This window comes from Scleropages formosus, chromosome 4, assembly GCF_900964775.1.
Source record: "Scleropages formosus chromosome 4, fSclFor1.1, whole genome shotgun sequence".
NCBI lineage: Eukaryota > Metazoa > Chordata > Actinopteri > Osteoglossiformes > Osteoglossidae > Scleropages > Scleropages formosus.
The window spans coordinates 3529169-3543261 of record NC_041809.1 but is presented as its reverse complement, the minus strand read 5'-3'; the positions used below and the strand labels follow the sequence as shown (position 1 = coordinate 3543261).

Below are 14093 nucleotides of genomic sequence, written 5' to 3'. Positions count from 1 at the left end.
TGTCCAGGATGTTAATTGAAGTTTTTATTTTCTTTATTTTTCTAAATTTTATTTTCACATCTGGAGCTGTTTTAAGAAGCTGAATATATATATATATATTAAGATTATTTTCAGTTGATCTGAAAGCAAACAAAATATTACATCACATTTCAATTAGCAGATTTTAAAGTGTAAAAGGATGAAAACATTAAGAATTCTCTCAGGGTTAAGTACCTGATTAAAGACAGTAGGCTGAAGATTTAGAAGACTAATGTTATTCATCTCTAATATATACATTATCTTCAAATGGTTTCCTGAACCCCTTTGGGGGCTTTTGCAGGTAAGTGAAAGACCAAGGTTTCCTTGAAGGAAATTACAAACACAAAGAAGAAAACCCTCATGAGATTCATAATCAGTGTCTTGGGTCTCGTTTCTAGGACAATGACGGTGTCAGCCTGCCGAAATGAATGTTACCAAGGTGCTTTATATTTCGTATGTTTTGAGACTTGGACAAAGTCTGGAAAGCGGGGTGGTAGCTAGTTGTCGAAATCCATGACCTGGAGAGTTAGACTTCACCACAAAAGAAAGGAAAGGAACAAAAATCATCCACAGTGACTCCAGGTATTAATGATAAATAAATAGAAACATAATGTTCATACATCCTTGTACACCATCCTTAATTACCCTCCTTTCCTGCACTTAAGAAGAATCAGTGTTTTAATACACTTGGATCTTCATCAGGACTTTGATGAAAACATCTGATGTTTGGGGATCAGGTACAGTATTGTACAGAAATTGTTTTTCATATATTCAAAAAATTATGGAAGACCTGGTTTGTGGGTGTTTTGTCATCTGCTGACGTAACAGATAAATGGTCTTTTTTGTGTCCTTGACTGTTTACCAGTTTATTTCTCTGCCTTGGGCCATGTGTGTCTGCTACTGGTAGTCTGTGCTTCCAAGACAAAGGAGACAACATTCTTGACATGATGTCTAGCATTGAGACAGTCTCGGCAACAACATAAAAAACCACAAAAGCATAGAGTGCCATTAATCAAAAAAATGCTCTGCTTATAAAACCATGAGCTATTTGAAGTGTAGAAAAGCAAGAGATCCCATGATTGTGTTTTTAGGCTTTTTAAATTTGCCATTAAAAATGTCTTAGTGCAACATAAAGACCGTATCTTAGCTTGTTATGTTTTTCTCTTTTTCACCAACAGCATAAGTCTTTGAAGTTGAGGAAACTGTACAAAAATGAGTATATATAAAGCTGTCTTTCAAGGAAACATTACATAAAAAGAATAATTTCATAGTCATTATCCAAACAGTCATTATAACATTTACTAACATACCATGTTCAAAGAGATGTTGGGCGGCAGTGAAACGGAGTGGCAGCTGAAGAGATATAGCTGTCATTAAAATGAGAGAGTCCGGTAACATTGACCTGCGAGGCACAGCTGTCCCTGCTAATGTTCCTCATGACGCAACGCCAGAGTAGATGCGAGCGCAGCCGCGTGTAGCCCTGTAGGTGGCGCTGGGTTCACACCGCCGTTCCCCTGTCGACGTCTCCGAGACGAGTGATTCGGGGCGTCTTGGTGGACTCGTGATCGCTGTACGCCTGAGACTCTGACTTCTCGCTGCCTTTGTCTTTGCAGTCACCCCCCGACCTCAGAGAGAGCAGAAGATACTAGAACCACTGCAACACACTGCAAACAAGTACAGTAGGCTCTGGGTTATTTGGCCGTGTGTATTTTTGTGTTTATTTCTTTGTCGGATGTTTTGTAAAACGCCTGCGATCGAAAACTCGCCCAGTTTAGAACTGCATACAGCATCAAGCAGCAATGTCTGCCCTTCTGAACATCTTACTCCACACAGTCTGTGTCTGCCTTTTTTTTTTTTTTTAAAAAAAAAACCTTCATTAGCTGTGTGCTGAGTTGTGACCATATAACAACAACTCTGGTTTAATTATGTTTTTCCTTAAGTTATATTTTAACAACACTGAAATAATGGTTCTTGTCCGGGGTTGAAAGTGATCAGCTTTAATAGGCTCAGTAATGAAATAAAAAACCAGAAACTCTTATTTCATATGCAGCTCATCTTATGTATGGTTGCATATTATCTGGATTTTTTTTGCTATCCAGCCCAGCATACTTCCCATTGAGGCCAGATAATCAAGAGTCTACTGTCACCAGCCTCGAAGAGTGGTGTGCTGTAAACAAAGACGGTATTGCAATACTGCTGCCTTACATAAGATGTGTTGGGAGATGGTTATCAATGGCAGAAGAAGAAATTTCCATGAAATATGAAATGACCTTCAAAATTGGTAGCTATGGGCTACAGATGCCTTTCCATGTACAATAACAGCTGGCAGATTTCTCATCTGGCTGTTGTTTCACAAACATTTTAGAATTCTGTTTAAAGCCATATAATTTGAAGTGGTTTACAGAGAAGTGTGTGCGCCATGCAATTTTTTTCGAAATCTCTAGGTGTCCCTTCAGTTGTCAAGATTTTCTTTTCCCCATTTCAGCTCGACAGTACCGAGAAAGGAAGACGCCTACAGAGGTGTCAAACCTAAATTCGGTGATGATCAGAGCATGACGAGTATAACATCACACTGGAGCAGAGGACACTTGATGGGTTTAATCGAGAGATGACTCACTTTTTCTTGAAGAGCTTCTTGAAGGAGCTCCTAAAACCCCCTTTCTGATCCTGTTTGCGGCCCCTCTCGCTGAAGGCAGCCTGGCTGTTCTCTTCGGTGCCGCCCCTCCACTTGGTCTCCTCCGGCCAGACCTGGCCTGTGGGCTCCTACAAGGGAAGAGCAGGTTAGCCTGGTAGAACCTCCTCCCTCCTTTCTTCCAGGAGTTCTACCTGCTGTCCTAAGGTTATCGGTAGTCTTTCCCTTGAACAGCATGTTGGAATGGATGGTGAGAAAAACAAATTATATTTGTGCTGTGTTGTTGATCGTAGACGCAGTGCAATCAGACTTAGGAAAGCAATAATATTAAAGTATAATTTTGGGACAGTTGGGAGTTTTTAAAAATTGCATAGTAATTTTCTGATTTAACCTGACATCCACATTGAGGAAAATGGCTTTTGCATTTTAAACCAAAAATAATCTCCAGTGCTGCCAGCCCACACACGCACATTCGAGTGGTTTACACCTGTCGGTGGAAGGAATGCTGCCTTCACCTTGTCATGATCTCGGCGGAGCTCCTCCTCTGTGGTGGTGCAACTCTCGGCGTCCACTCTCTGCAAGGGGCTCAAGCTCCTCTGTAGCTTGCGGTTGGCGGAGCCCTTGCTGGACTGACGTTCCACCTTGGTGTGCTGTTGGCTTCCATGAGGGCTGTGGCCTTTGGGGTGGGCCAAGTCAGCAGGGCCGCTGCCATCAGAGACTGTGGACGTGTCCAGCTGCAGACCGTTCAGGGACTTGCTCTTGCGCTGCACAGCCTGCAGAGATCTATGGCGCATCAGGCCTGTCTCATCTGGTGACACGGAGCCCCGGTTGGGGTACTTGTAGCCACCGTCCCGGCTACCGCTGCTGCTTCCTCCAGGATAGGGCTCCCGGACATGGCTTTTGGGGCAGCGCACAAAGGCGATGTCAATGCTGGAGTCAGAAGAGGCGCTGGAGCAGTGGTCAAAGAGCGAGACATTGTGGAGTGAGTCTCCATCCTCGTAGAGTCCCTCCAAGCTGGGTGTCGCACCTGGTAGCAGGAAGTGACCCGTGGCATCAGCCAAGACAGATCCCGGTGGCAGGCGCCTGCATGCCGGTGGCTCCACAGTGGCACTTTCCTGGTCGGCCTCTGGGATGCTCTGGAGCGCTGGAGACTTGAGTCGTGGATCCATCTCCGAAGCATAGAAGGAGACTGGCGAAGCCCCATCTTGGGAGTTGTAGTGCCGTGGGTCGGCCTCCCAGTCCTGGAAGCGCTTGCATTGCATCTGCTCCAGAAGCCTCTGCTTGCTCCTCTTTACCTGGTTGGCATGTTGTCTTGGAAAGAGGAAGACAGAAGAGGTCATTGGTGGCCATTCTTGAGCAGTTGGATGACTTCAATTGAACAGTTAACGCTCCTAAGCTTTAAACTCGGCACAGGGGCTCACAGCAAGCCATTGCTGGTGGGGAAGGGGGACCCCATCTGTTCAGCTGGAACCCCACAGTCCACTGTCCTGAAGAGCTGCTTCATGGCAGACCTGCAACCCAAGAGAGCATTTGTCAAAGAAAAGCAGCAGCTGACTTTTTAACAGGATCAGAGAGCCACAAGGGTCACATTATCCAAAAGGAGCACTGAAGTCTTCCTGATTCTTCCAAAACACAAGCTGTCATCACAGCTTCCACCACAACCAGCATTTGGACTGTGCTAAACAAAAATGTTCCTCCTGACCTGGGTATAATGGATTCCAGGTGGGCTAATGGCGGCTTGTTTTGTTGCCAAATTAATATAAAGAGTACTTCAAAACACCTTTTGAGCTCCTTCCGGTTCTGCAGCAGCAGGTCTTCGTTGTGCTGGAGAAGGTGGCTGTACTGTCCCGTGAAAGCTCTGAATTGCTGGATACAGACCAGCAGCAGGTAGTAGTCTGGATGCTCCACATCTGTCTGCTTCAGCAGGTTCTGGAAACATGATGTACCGTTTGCGTTGAATGTTTGGGAAGGGGGAGTAGCAGAATATACTCTCAGTATCTCATGAACATCCATCCTCTGTTTTGATATAGATTTGACCTCTACACACCACCATCTCACCTGCAGAAGCAGGAGGTACTCTGGGATGCGCTGCACTGGCTGGAGGAGCAGGGTGTGGAGGGGAGGCCGCATTTCATCCCCAACAATGTCAGCCTGGATTAGAGAAAATTGGACCTGTAGCCACATGTGCCCATCCACCCTCATCGTTTTCAAGCATGATAATCGAAATCATGAGACATCAATCACGGAACCAAGGAAGCCAATGAGGAAAGGGCTTAACAAAGAGCTTGTTTCTGGCAACAAGAGCCCCCTTGTGTGATGACTGTCTTGGAAGTAATCTGCAAAAATTGTTTAAAGCATCACACAGAGATAACTGGCAGAAAACAATGTGCGGACACTGTGTTCCGCGTCGCGGCTCTTGGGAAACATCTGCGTACATCGTCTACAGCGAGCGAAGCAGCACTCGGCATTACGCATTCATAGAAGTGTCTTTTTTTTCCAAGTCTTGAAGTCTCGACAGTTAAAGCACCAATGTTAGGTTCTGGAAGAAACCAAGTGAACGCAAACAAAAGAAAAAGCAACACTGTGGTAAAGTACTATTTACTTGACTTTACCTCAGACAAGCTGGCGGCCTTCAGAGAAGCAGCACTGTACATGTTAAGTGCTGACAGACATTCCGGAAGCTCCTTCAGGTACGCCACGTAGTAGTCCAGGAAATCACTCTGCAGAGTTCAGGGGAAACATAGCCAACTAATCAGCTCTAGAAGATTTTATTTTTGTTGAAAATAATACATATTGAAGCAATGCACCACGAGACCCTCGAAGGTTCCTGGCCTTTGCTCTCCTTGCTCAGCTGTAAGCAGCGTTTCAATCCACTACCCGCTTTCCCTCCCATTTACTTCTTTGCTGGTGAGCCTCATGAACACATCTCCCATGATGCCTTGCCACTGGCACTTGAGCACACGCTCCTGCAGGATGTGCAGCAGCTCCAGGTGCTGCTGGATGAGGAAGCGCAGGGAGCTGGGGAAGGGCCTGGGGGAGGAGAGACTGACATGTGAGAAACCGGGGGAGTCACCGCGATCCGACCTCGCTGACCGCATCCACACGTGGCCCGAATGGGTGTTGTTTCAGGGCAGCTGTGTGTCGCACGACTGACAGTCACGTGGAGAAGATCCATGAACCACGAGGGGAGAAGATAGAGACCTTGCCTGCTGGGCCTTCTGTCACATGTCCCAGTCCATTTCCCAACCCTCTCACATGCTCCTCAGATGCCTCAGTGACAAATTGTGGGAATTTAAAAGTGAGTAAAGATAGAAAAGAAAAAGAATCCTACAGACCGCTGGGAACGGGACGAGGAGCCAGTAGCACTGTCTGAACAAACCCTGGGTCTCAATCGGCAACCTTTTGAGGTGCCAGCCGTGCTTAGGCTTCTGAGCCGCACTATCCATCACTGCTGGAAGCGGTGGCCGAGGAACTCTAGCGTTTGCAAGACGGACTAATTTCAGTTTACAGGTCCTCCCGACCAAAGACACAGCAGATGGCTCTGCTGCTTCCTGCTCAGTTTCAACTTTGGGGGGGAAACTGAAGAAAACGGGAAAAGTGCAATGAAAGAGAGCAGCATTATGGGAATGTTCAGCAGAGGGAAGAAGGCACTGATGGTATCTGCAGCTGTGGGTCTGTTTAAAGCGCCGGCATGCTGCAGTCCTCTCCGAGAAGAACATGACTACATCAAGGCCAACATCTCGCTGCTTACGGTACATGTGGCCTTTGGAAGAGCTCCGCCCCTCAGCGCCGGCTCCTCACGGCACTCTTATCTAATACATTCATTTCCTGGCCCAGATATTTTATAAAGTCCTGTTTGGATCTAATTACACTTGGAGCTCTTACAGATCAGTGGTTTTAATGGGAGGTTTAATCAAAAAAACAGTCAAGTGTGTTGGGGGAAGATGGCTGGACTGAGGCATCTTAGGACATTTGTTAAAGCAAGAACCAGAACAAAGATCACAATGTCCTTTAAAGGATCGATACACAAATAAGGTACGGGTTAGATGGAGCTGAATCTTGCAGGATTAACATCATGCAGCTTCCTGGCGGTACATCTGTTGTTATTCCTTTCTCGTGTATGTAAATCCGCACGGCCACATCACCATACCTTCAAGTTATGGCCACTTTTGGATATCATGACTCTTGTTCCCCAGTAGAAGGATCTACCTTTTATCTTTGACGTGCACGGTCTCCGAGCCGTTGAAGGTGATGTTGGCTTTGAGCAGGAGGGACAGGTAGGAGACGTACACCCTCTCGGATTCCAGCAGCTCCAGAGCAGCCGTCTGCCTCTTACCTCCCCCCCCCAAAGACGCAGTGCAGAAACACAGCTGTCAGGAGGTGGATATTAAATTTGTGAAATCTAGCGGCGTCATCTAAATGATAACCGGGCAAATGAACAAGGCTGTCCAGAACGTGCCATAAATTTGTCCGTTTAGATGCGGCAAGGAGGTCGTTGTGACGAGAATTTGACGGCATGCTGACACACAATTTAACCTGCATTGCTTTTTAAAAAATGATGTGTACTATTCTGGCCGATTGCTGAAATAAAGTGGCGTTCCCTGAGAGGAACGAGACAGTTTAAAGGAGAGGGCTGTTTGCAGGCCGCCACACTGCATTAAGGGGAATAATGATGAAACCACAAGCTGTAAATCCAGGGTCTGCCGTGCGGTGAAGGACATTCGAAGACCAGCTGTTTTCACGCAGCTGGCTGTGTGTGTTGAGTGCTGTCCGAGTAATTTCGGACAAGTAACCTTTGAACCGTACAACTTGGCTGCTCCAAACCCTGTAGCTCGAACAGGACTCCACTCACCGTTCTCCTGACTCTCCTGTCCATCTGTCGTATCCCTGCTGTCCCGCCGTTCCCGCCACAGAGGAGATCTGGATGCGCCTCGCATCTGCTGCGGACGCCCGCCGTCCTGCTCCGAGTTGGTAGCTGCCATGTAGACATGCCACGGAGCAAGAGAACATTTGCTTTATTGTTTTGGTACTTTCCTCTTCGAATGTTCTGTCTCTTACCATGGACGTCACAAGCACTTACATGGCACAGACGTGGTGTGTTTCTGGCCTGAGCCATTCGGGAGGCTTGAGAAGTAGTGCTGGATGATACTGAGCTCCTGTGGATACTTGGGTCCATCTGCCAGAGGATCGTCCTTCAATTCAGCCTTCCTGTGACGTCCAACACAGCGTGACCGTGAGTCCAGATGGCTGTTGGCCAGAAGGCCGCATTACAACAGTGGAGAAGCGCCCTGATCAAAGTACCTCTGCTGAGCCGAGAGAAGCTCCCTGCCCACCTCCAACTGGAAGAGCTCCAAGCCACGCTGCATCTCCTTGTGTCTGCTGTTGATCTCCTTGATCTGGGACAAGGCGGTGCTCAGGTCCTCCTGCTCACATCCGTGAGGAGGAAATGTATTACCACCAGAGGTGAAATGCTCCAATGTGGACTGTGTTTAGGATCTAGGCAAGTATAGCACCGTTTTTAATTAAAAAAAAAAAAAAAAAAACCACCAGAGATTAAGTTTTTGGTTTCCATAGGTCTGGACCCTCTATTAGTAATGGATAAACTTAACAACATGATGCTGATGGAAGGAAGCTGGTAGATGAATGAATGAAACCAGTGATGGTCAGTTGTACAATATGTAGGCTAAGGTAGTGGTCCCTCAAACAGATACCTTAAAGGTGTTCAAGGAGTTCTTTATCCCCAATATCTTCTCATCCACATCACCCTGGTAGCTCATCATCCTCTCCTCAAGGCTTCCGTCTTGCTGCTTAAGAACAGAGAGCTCCTGGATCGCCCCCATCAGGCCTGCTTTCAGCTCCATTGCCATGGCTTGGAGCTGTCCACAAGGGTCAGAGGTCATGGATGGAAAATAAACCTCTACCAGTGGTTGCGTGCCCCTCAACGCAGGGGAGGAGAATGGTGTCACAATGAACTTTGATGATCTTCCATAAGATTTAACATGTTCGTAACAAACTTTTCTATCTGGTCATGCAGGATGTATCAGCAATGGCATCACAGAGCAGTAGGGTCACAGGTCAGTTGGCAGAGCGAGATGTTCCTAAATTCATAGCATCTAGACAATCACGCTGCGTTTGTTATCAGGCCATTTATTCTTGATGGTCTTCATTTGTTTTCCTGGTCAAGTATTGTTCTCTTTACTGTTTTATCATATTTAATTTTGTGGAGAACTGTAGTTTTTTTCCCTTTTTTTTTCTTTTAACCTGCCCGCTGTTCCTTGGGCCCGTTATTCGATTTAGACAGAGATAAGTGAATCAGTCAATGTGAGCCAGTCAGCCGACCTGCAGCCCTGCTCTGCGGACAGTCATGTGAAGCCAATTTTTGGAAGCTCCTGCTTCAAAGTGAGCGCAGGCAGACTTCCATCCCCAGACACGGCAATGTTCGCGTATGGAAGGTCAAAGGGCAGGCGTTGCGAGGGCAGTGATCCCAGTCCTGGTCCCAGCAGGCCACAGCGTGTGTGTGCAGGTTTCCCACCTAGATCTCCAGCGCAGAGTGTGAAGGCTACGTTACTTCAGCTAAGGAAAGTACTGAGTCCGGTACTAATCCGTTCTCGGACCGGAACGAAAACCTGCACGCGGAGTGGCTTGCGGGAGCAGGACTGGGGCTCCGGGATTACAACCCTCATGCAGACTCAGAGCGTCAAACACATGCTGCGTGTGTGTACCTGAGCGATCTGCAAGTTCACCTCCTCCATTTCGCTGTCTTGGTCTGGAACGACATGAAAGCACCACTCGTCCGTTACGTAAAAATAAGTGCAGATCTTTTTGTGAACCATTAAAAAAAAAAAGCACCGTGGAGTGAATTAATGGGACGACTGCTTTGTCCTCTTGCTAATTCCTATTTAAATACATTTATCTCACGCTTTTCTCCAACGCGACTTACAATTATTTACCCATTTATACAGGCAGGTAAATTTACAGGAGCAGTTTAGGGTAAGTACCTTCTTCAGGGATACTACAGCCGGTGAGACTCGAACCTGCAACCTTTGAGTCCAAAGACAGCAGCTCTTACTACTACGCTACCAGCGGTCAACACCTTACAATGTCATCATTTCAAGAAGATTTGGGTAAGTAATAACGAGCCTTTGCTGAACAATTGAGACTTTTATGTAATTTTAATCTCAACTGCAGATGACCCAACATCGCATTTTTGCATATTCATACACACACACACACACACACACACACACACACACACACACACACGTGTGCTAACGCCTCTGCCGTTCTGACATCGGTATTTGTTTCTCATCGCGATGAAAACAGCTAAAAAGTCTTCAGTGGAAAAAGCAGATTTAGCACATCCAGTTTGGCAAAGACCGTGACTTGTGGAAAAAGGCAACCGTAAGGTCAGTGGTAACCGAAATATTCCGAATGAGTCCATTTTAAATCACCAGAAGGATTTTTAATGAAATCCAGTTGTACGATTTTTCATTTACAATGGGTGCATTTGAGCTGCGTGAGCACCGGAAAAGGTCATTTCAAATGTCTCCTTATGCATATCATCGTTGCATATTTGACCCGCTGCTACACTGACATTTTCCGAAAGGCTGTCGCAGTCCAGTCGAACCCTGAACGCAGCTCTTTTTCGTGGTTTGTTACCAAATGGCACATGCAGAGCTCTAACGGGGATATAAAACGTTGAAAAAGACACATCTATAGCGGATAGCAAGAAATGTAGCGTTTCTTTCATTGCAATTAACTGAAATGAAGACCCTGCTAGGACGACGTCTGGGGTCTCGCCGCCGGAGACGCAACAGCTCTGCCTACACGCTGACCTCAGCTTGGGACGAGCATTGGGAAAACGTGAAGGACACAAGAGTCCATAAATTCCTTAACGTCTAACGAAAGAATAAGAGCCAAAGGAGACGTGTTTGCCCCGCAAGGTTGTACCTTCAGGTTTGCCGTTCTCCATGGCGTCCGGCGATGGAGGCTGCAGCTCGGAAGGCGCTCGGTGCCTCGCCGTCAGCTGTTGTGCGCGCAGCCCTGCCGAGCTCCGCCACTTAACCATGTGAGTTTGATGATGCTTCGCACAAAAGCGGCCCTTGTTGGATGAGACATGTTGGGCGGCGGGGGAGAGGGAGCCCTGGAGGAAGGTTGACACCCCTTCTCCGCAGCACGTGGAACAGCTGGAGGGTCTTTTCAACTTCCTGTTTAACCGAAGACCTGTTTTAGCACAGGACCGGCCGTCAATCAATTTATTGAGCAGGCAGGAGCCGGCAGAGCGATGATACCTGGGATGGACATTCTGGGGGCAGCAGGTGGTGTAGCGCTTAAAGCTGCTGCCTTTGGACTCGAGACCCTGGTTAGAGTCCCACCTCCTGCTGTCGGACCCTGGAAAAAGGTACTTACCCTCTTCCAACTGTCCTTTATGGACATGCAGGGAAATTTTAAAACAAAGACACATCAAGTGATCTGCCACATCTACTCTACTGTATATTTTGAAACATAAGTGAATCCCCAGCTCAACTCTTCAAGAGAAAACCGTCCTCTTTGAGAAAAGGATTACAGACACCATGCGCAGGTAGTCAGTGTCCTCTCGTGCTAAACTGTCCCACCTGTCACTTGGTTCGTAATGCAACTCACACCTGCAAGTGTTAGAAGTTGCTTCTCAAGGCTGTCAGTCATTCAGATCACTTGGCTAGAAGCTTCAGATGCCTCTTAAGAACATTTTACCTCATCTGTTTGCACTGAACGAGGCCCGAGTCAGTGCTTTGGCTGGTATTCTCCGGGCCATGAAGCAACATCCACGTGAAGTGAATCATTTACGATGAGGAGAAAAATGGTGCAAGGCCAACAGAAAATGGGCACTTTATGCACTGATGTCATCGCTGCTTGAAAGATGATTACATTGGCCAACAACTGCTTATAGAATGAAAGGGAGAGGACTTTGCTGTTTCTGCTATTCAGTCAACAGCGATAGTTTTCTCTGGTTAAAGCAGAGAAGGCAAGAGAAATCACAATAGGTAGCAAAAAATGGAAAGCGTGTTTCTGCCAGTGTGTGATTAGTGTCCCGGGTGACTGCGGTCACATCGCCCTCCCTCTTCATTCGACTCGACACGATGCAGGAAAACAGGAAGCTGTACTGGGCGACCACTTACGTGATTTATGCCTTATTACTAGCGTCACAAGTTTGAGCCTTGTGCCCCGCTTGCCACAGCGCTGTAGCATCAGGAATAAAAAGCCGGTTCAAGCAAGAACAAGAGATTTGTGTTTCTCCGAAGGTCACACCATTCCCACAAATCAAGGCCGCTCCAAGAACAAAGCCGCAATTCTTGCGGGCGTGTTGGGGCCATTCTGCTGGCCTCCTGCACCCTGACGTTAGGTATTCCCGCATTTAGCCCTGTCCTGACTCGGGCTTGGCCTCCTGCCTTGCTGCCATCTCCTGTCACTCTGCACTCTCTCATCGGTGCTGGGATGAAGAGGCCTTATATCTCACTGATGGGGAGCGATGGATCCGAGGTGATGGCTTCCATTCCAAGATTTGCAGGTCTATCTGATGTCATTCCACCTCTGTTACGTCAAAGTGGTCATATATGCAGTTCGCAGCTTCAGTCGGCTGAGGGTAAAGCCCGTTGCTAATCGAGAAGGTCATTTTGAGGCATGCTGGGTTTGTGCCCTGCGGCTTATGATTGCCTGTGATACCCTCAAGTTAGGGTTAGGATTAGTTGTGTATTCAATATTAGTATTAGCTGTGTTGCTGAAACAGAGGCTTTCCCCTGGAGCAGGTGCTTCTCTAAAATGTGTTTTCACTCACTCACATGAAAGTGAATTAATTTCATATACACTAATTTTATGACATGTAGTAAGAGAAAATCTGCAAAATTACATTATGAAAAATAACTATGCAGATGGATGTTAAGTATGAAAATTGCTACAGTGTTTCAACCTCGAATACAGAAAAACAAATACTCCGTCTGTGCATCAGCTTCGCATCGTTTAAACGTTACAGTTTGGGGTGGGAAGAACCATGCAGCAGCAAGGAGAGCCGATGGTCATGAAAGACTGACTGTGTTCTCTCGGCAGGGGGAGCAACACATGTTCCTTCGGGGTGTTGTTATGCCAAGATGACCACAAGGTTAAAGGGCAATTAGATGAGGCTTGTTCAACAGATCCACCATGTCATGCTCAGGCACTTTAAGTTAACTGATGAGGACACAGCTCAACAAAAAGCATCACTGTTGTTGGTGGTCATTACTAGCTTTCAAGGAAAATAACTCATTTTGAGTTATAAACGCTATCAATAAATTTGTGCCATTCTTCCTTTGATTATGGCAATAGTCAAAAAGAGGAAGCCGGAAGCCAGAAGCCAGATCCAGTTTCATTATGTTACAGTAGCTCTCTTTTCATTGCTTCAATGATACCTTATGATTTCTGAAATCCGTCTAAAATTCTGGATTATCAGCCCAGCTGAAATTGAAGGGTGTAAAAGACAAGTGTTCCGAAGGCAAGGCGAAGAGGAGACGCCGTACCCAACCTGCGCCTATTTACTTATTGACCTTCATTTCCAATCCCGGTCTGGTTTTATAGGGGAAGTTCCACTGGTCCCATTAGTTCTCGATTGTCTGTGATCTTCTGCCTTCCAAGCTGCACAAAGACACAATGTCATTGTCGTTATTCCAGATATGAATAATCTAAGCCATTGAAATGGAGATCATTAATAAAACAGTAAAGGTGGTCTTATTCTTTCTTACCAAGTCATCAAAGGCAGCGGTTCAACTCATTGCTTCCACTGCAACGGTACAGTACCTGGAAGGACTATGGTGAGAACTATGGCACGTTACCTCAGTCCGAAGGGGAACATTTACTAACAAGACGCCTGAAAGAAAACGTGAAGTTTGCGGATGAAGGCGCTTTCCTTGAGTTCAAGCGAAACGACATTCGTGAAAACGTGTTTCTCGTTACATTTACATGTATTCATTTAGCAGCTGCTTTCCTCCAAAGCAACTTACAGCCCAGAGAAAAATCACAGCAGCAGAAGGAGAGATTTGGATGTAAACACATAATGACAATTCTAGTACAATTAATTTGTCACATTCCAGCACATGATGAACTAGTCACCTCACACGAGTAGTCATAGTATTATAAGAAATCTGTGTATAATTTTGGGCAAAAAAATCACGTTCACTGAATGCTAAAACGGCTTGAGTTGAAGTTGAAAACAAACAAAAAAAACATGTTGACTTTACAGAAAATAATGAGAAAGCAAAGCCGTTTTTAATTGTATAACTTGAACTTTAACTTGTGGACTATACGTATAAAAAAAATAAAAATCTAATTATAGTTGTACGCGTGCTTTCTTACAGTTTTGCTCTCCGATGATTTAATCGTGTGTGAAAGTTCAATTTAGTGTTGGAAACAGAAAAACTACAACAGGAAGAATGCA

General features: G+C 46.2%; 1 protein-coding gene and 1 long non-coding RNA gene across 2 annotated transcripts; both read right to left on the bottom strand.

The window, feature by feature from the left end:
- Window positions 1-139: 139 nt before the first annotated feature.
- On the bottom strand, window positions 140-10760 carry arhgef33 (Rho guanine nucleotide exchange factor (GEF) 33). Its single transcript, XM_018739997.2, has 15 exons — window positions 10601-10760; window positions 9373-9416; window positions 8362-8526; window positions 7952-8073; window positions 7731-7858; window positions 7503-7625; window positions 6860-6986; window positions 5548-5680; window positions 5263-5370; window positions 4709-4801; window positions 4431-4579; window positions 4072-4161; window positions 3166-3961; window positions 2636-2781; window positions 140-1643 (listed from the first exon to the last, which is right to left on the bottom strand). The coding sequence occupies exons 1-15, from the start codon at window positions 10716-10718 to the stop codon at window positions 1517-1519; spliced, it is 2469 nt and encodes an 822-aa protein (XP_018595513.2). The 5' UTR covers window positions 10719-10760; the 3' UTR covers window positions 140-1516.
- Window positions 10761-11246: 486 nt separating this feature from the next.
- Window positions 11247-14076, bottom strand: LOC108927074 (uncharacterized). The gene is made up of 3 exons (XR_001965533.2): window positions 14012-14076; window positions 13402-13526; window positions 11247-13294 (listed from the first exon to the last, which is right to left on the bottom strand). It is a non-coding gene; the product is annotated as an uncharacterized LOC108927074 (long non-coding RNA).
- Window positions 14077-14093: the final 17 nt, after the last annotated feature.